Here is a 4900-nt window from a genome sequence, read left to right on the forward strand (position 1 = left end):
AAAAAAAAAAAAACAATCATGTAAATCTGGTTTTTGGCTGCTGGTGTAGTCTAGTGATAGCTGGTAGATTCTGGTCCATTTGAATTTAATCTAAGACTTTGTTTGTATTAAAGTGAAAGGAGATGACCTTCAGGCCATTAAGAAGGAGCTGACCCAAATAAAACAAAAAGTGGATTCTCTTCTGGAAAGCCTGGAAAAAATTGAAAAGGAGCAGAGCAAACAAGCAGGTAAGGATCTTTGTGTGAAATTGCATTAGTTACCTAAGGTAGTTGAAAGTATGCTCAGCTACTGGTATATAAAGCAATTGTAAACTTACAATGTTCAGCTGGGAAGCCACTTGTGTGGGAGGATTTAGACATAAGTGTTGCAGTTCTGCAATCATTATTGGGGATTGTCTACATCTTGTGTACATCACCTTCCTATAGGTAGACTTGTTAGATAGACTTGTCCTTCTCATCCCCAGTAGAGACGAAGAATGATAAGTCGGAAGAGGAGCAGAGCAGCAGTTCCCTGAAGAAAGACGAAACTAATGTGAAGATGGAGTCTGAGGGGGGTGCAGATGACTCTGCTGAGGAGGGGGATCTACTGGATGATGATGATAATGAAGATCGGGGGGATGACCAGGTGAAAACCACGGGAAAGGAAAGAAAGAGGTGGTGGAGGGGGGACCAGGGACACATGGAGTGCCTCTAACTCCATCCTGTTTGTGTCTGTTTCTCACAGCTGGAGTTGATCAAGGATGATGAAAAAGAGGCAGAGGAAGGAGAGGATGACAGAGACAGCGCCAATGGCGAGGATGACTCTTAAGCACATAGTGGGGTCTAGAAATCTTACCCATTATTTCTTTACCTAGGCGCTTGTCTTAAGATCAAAATTTCACCAGATCCTCTCCCCTAGTATCTTCAGCACATGCTCACTGTTCTCCCTATCTTTGTCCTTCCCGTGTTCATTAATTCATATTGCCCTGCGCCTAGTCCCATTTTCACTTCCTTTGATGCTCCTAGTAGTTTTGTTAAGTCTTACCCTATAATTTTTGCTTTTAATTTTGATACCTCTTTATGACTTAACAATAAAAAGGATGTATGGTTTTTATCAACTGTCTCCAAAATAATCTCTTGTTATGCAGGGAGTACAGTTCTTTCCATTTATACATGATTTCAGTAGTTGCTTCCCTAACTGCAAAGGCAATGTCATTTAGTTGTAGCACCTGAGAGCAGCTTTGAGTTTTAGAGGTATGTGTGTTATCCCCCACATAATAGTCCTGTTTGGGGCTGTTCAACACAAATGTAACAATGTATTTTTGTGAATGAGAGTTGGCATGTTAAATGCATCCTCTAGAAGAATAATTAGTGTAATAGTCTTTATTTGTTTTCTAAAGTTGATACTGTGGGTTATTTTTGTGAACAGCCTGATGTTTGGGACCTTTTTTCTCAAAATAAACAAGTCCTTATTAAACCAGGAATTTGGAGAAAAAAAAACCTGGTTTTTTATTTTTGTATTTTATAATTATTTACTTCAAATTCTTTGTTTTGCAGCAACTTCCACAAAACCCTTAGAATATATTAAATATATTTTTCTTGGAGTATGATCATTATGCATATCAGCATACACTACTCAAATTATATTTCATCAAGATGGATGTTGCATTAAGGAGTTAATTATCTGTGACATGGAATGGAGATTCTTTTAATAACTGTTTATAGCCCCAGGTACCTTACCTGGATTCTGAGTCTGTGCCTCAGTGTTATTAAAAATAGGAAAGCTTTCTTTCCTTGTCTTCTGTAGTTTGTGCCTTCCCATATAACTTAGATCATAGTAAAGGTTGTACATTTATTTTACTGTATGTGACTTGTTCTGTGTGAATTGATCCTTTTCCCTTAACCCCCAATTTGATTACTTGGTCTCTTTTGGCAAGTAGTCAATGGGAGGGTATTATACCAGTCAGCAACCCAAACTTGAGAATGTATGTAACAACAGCTGTAAGAATTCATGCTTTCTCAGTGCTGAAAGGTCTAATTTCTTTATGCTTTATCTTTTGGGGTTTTCCAATATAGGGGAAATAAAACCTGTGTTTGTGTGTTGTGTCCTCCCCCTTGCCCCCCAAATATACACATGGACCTTGGATTCCTCCAAGTTGGCTTTGTTTCATAGCATGCAGCACAGGCTTTTTTTTCCTACCTTTCATCATGTGGACAAGTTAGAATATAAGGAAGAGAACTGTGGACTACCCTTGGAGTCCACATGCATAAGTATAAAAGTAGCTTCTCATGTTTTAGTCAAATATTTGTACCCACTCATTACTAGAAAGTCAAGTAGATGCTAAGAAGAAATTGTTAGAAGCCTATGATGCTGACTAAACCTGCTTGACATTATGGTTTAATGTATACTGGACAGATCCCGAATTCAGTGTGTCCACTTTTAATTGTAGGACCTCTTTCACAGAACTGAGTTTATCTATTGTGTTCTTTCACATATGTGGTTATATTTTGTTTACACTGGGAAGCATGTATTAAGAAAATAATAACTAGAAGCATGGTCACACTCTTCAAGTCTGTACACACATAAATGTATAGTTTGTCTTGAATAGGAATCATCACACTAGGTCTCTGAATTAAATTCTAGGTTTTACCTGTACTTAAGAGAACAAATACAGTGCTAAGTATGTTTAATATTCAGGCTGATATCTAAACAGTAGAAAAATGTACATGACTTAAATATAGCATATGGTAAAACATCTTTTGAAATTTTGATCAGATTATTCGTATGAAGGGTTTTCTTTTTAATTAATGGGTAATTGTCTTTAATGTATGAATCTGATTCAGGTAGGTTTATAGTTCCCATGATGTTACTCTATCCTGGACCCTAGAAGATGTGAGTGGAGTCTGCTGCACGCTTGGTTAAAAAACAGACATTCACCACGTTAGTTAATAATTATTCAAAGGGAATTTTGGGTAACTACACAATCTTGTTTAGAGACACTACATTATATTTAGTGTTGGAATAAGATTTAAAGCAAAGTGATAATAGGAAGATGCACATTTGTTTTGATTCCATGTATAAAACTCAGAACAACAACAAAAAAGCTTCTTCTTTGGAATCTTAAGAAAAAAGCCTAGCATCTTATAGGAATGCCCTTTCTAGACACAGAATGCTGGATATAATGGGAATGATTAAAAGAAATCTTTTAAAACATTTCTGATTACTACAGAGTTTCTAATAGGGAAGGTATGTGTAGTCCACTGTTCTAGGGTATTTTCTAGTATGTGGCTGTTACCAGTGGAATAAGCTAACTGAACTGTTAAATTGGAGTGGATAATGAATTTAGCACACTTAAGTAGTTAGCACCCATTAGATTTCTGTCACTTGTTGCCACAACACAAGATTGGTAGAAAAGAGAAACAATGCAAATAGAAACATATAATTGGTAATTTGGTAGGGAATTAATTGGAATCAAAGGAAGATGCAGAAGAATGCAATGGAAGGAGTAGAACAAATGTCACCATTACAGATATTTTAATGAGATCAGTAGAAAGGTATACTTTGATCTCTGAATATGTGACTGTGATACCTCTGATTGCACTAACTTTATATGCAGGAGAGAACCAGGGAAGCATCATTAGTAACTTTGAAAAACTGGACTTGGCCACATACACTGAATTTGTGACAACCTTTTTCTTTCATATGAGGAAATTTTAGTGGTACCTTTTAAAGTGGGGTTTGAATTCATGGCTATTGATAAGGTTACTTTAGTCAAGAAAATTCCTTTTTATGTTGTCAAGGCATCTAAGAAAATCTACTCTGATGAAGAAATTTGGGCAAAATAAGCAGAAATTACATAGAAATGAGTTACCAGTAAATTGTGAGCTGCTAAAGTTAAAGCACATTACTTGCTTTATCAGTGCTATCCCTTGAAAAGAACAGGGATCAGATAACACCAGGGTCCTTGCAGTGTTTGCAAGGACCCTGGAACAAAATTAAAATTGTTTTCAAGTATTTTTATAGGGATTGGAAATAAAACTAGAGGTATTAGAAAGTTTCATGTTGCAAATTTCATGAGTTGGGCATATAGACTTTCTTTCCTCTCAAATGGCACACAGGAATAAAGGGTTAAGAAATTATGAAATCCTTAGGGTCTGCCCACCAGAATTACTCCTACAGTCCATTACCAAAATCTAGAAAAGTTATAGTTAGGATAATTAGTGTGAAGTGAGCTTTTAATATCCAAATATCCATGTGTGCACTCAAGACCAATTACATCTCTCTGTTTGTGACCTAGCAGTATATTTTTGAATTGCTATCATTCCAACTCCCTCCCATGGTGTTGGTAACCACATTACCAAGAGGCAAAAAGCTTCCCATGGGTAAAGAGGTATGGCAGAGCTAAGTGGTGGTGGTGGGTGAGGAAAGAATATAAGACTTTAAAGCATTACAGTTTTTACTATGGTTCCTATGTGACTGGCTAGTAAGGAATTTGCATGCTGACAGGGTAAGAATACCTGGTCTGAACTACCAAAGTATAGAAAGCAGCAAGGAGAATACCACCTTATATGAGAAGGTTCTCTTGTTCTGAGGTTGTAGATGGCTCATTAAAGTAAGCCAACTGATTTGCCTACCATAGCCAAGACTCAGTACTGCCAAGGAGACTTTGTGACATGGAAATGTTTTATAATGTAGTGACGAATGTGGTGGCAACTAGTGATTGAACCATGACTTAAACTGTAACGAGGTAGATTTTTAATTAAATTTAAATCACTACTACCTGTGGCTCTTACTGGATTAATGCACCAGATAATTGTGGGAAGATTCTAGACCAAGTGCTGATATTGGTTACTAAAACTTAGATGAATATTTTGTGTAGGATTCAAGATATTTGATGTGCTGAGTTCATTGTTTTCCTAAG

The 4900-nt window shown here is 36.6% G+C and overlaps 1 protein-coding gene across 11 annotated transcripts in view; it reads left to right on the forward strand.

Moving 5' to 3' along the window:
- Nucleotides 1-1092, forward strand: part of Hnrnpc (heterogeneous nuclear ribonucleoprotein C) — a 53034-nt gene extending 51942 nt beyond the window's left edge. For 9 of the 11 annotated variants that reach the window (XM_015493146.2, XM_015493185.2, XM_015493163.2 and 6 more), the window contains 3 exons: nucleotides 114-227; nucleotides 464-624; nucleotides 724-1092. In XM_015493146.2, the coding sequence (XP_015348632.1) occupies nucleotides 114-227; nucleotides 464-624; nucleotides 724-807 (359 nt within the window). In that variant the 3' untranslated portion in view covers nucleotides 808-1092. The remainder of the gene's footprint in view (nucleotides 1-113; nucleotides 228-463; nucleotides 625-723) is intronic. The other 2 variants (XM_015493191.2, XM_015493179.2) reach the window with 1 other exon arrangement.
- The last annotated feature ends 3808 nt before the right edge of the window (nucleotides 1093-4900 follow it).

The sequence above is a fragment of the Marmota marmota genome, unplaced genomic scaffold (assembly GCF_001458135.2).
Source record: "Marmota marmota marmota unplaced genomic scaffold, marMar, whole genome shotgun sequence".
Classification (NCBI taxonomy): Eukaryota; Metazoa; Chordata; class Mammalia; order Rodentia; family Sciuridae; genus Marmota; species Marmota marmota.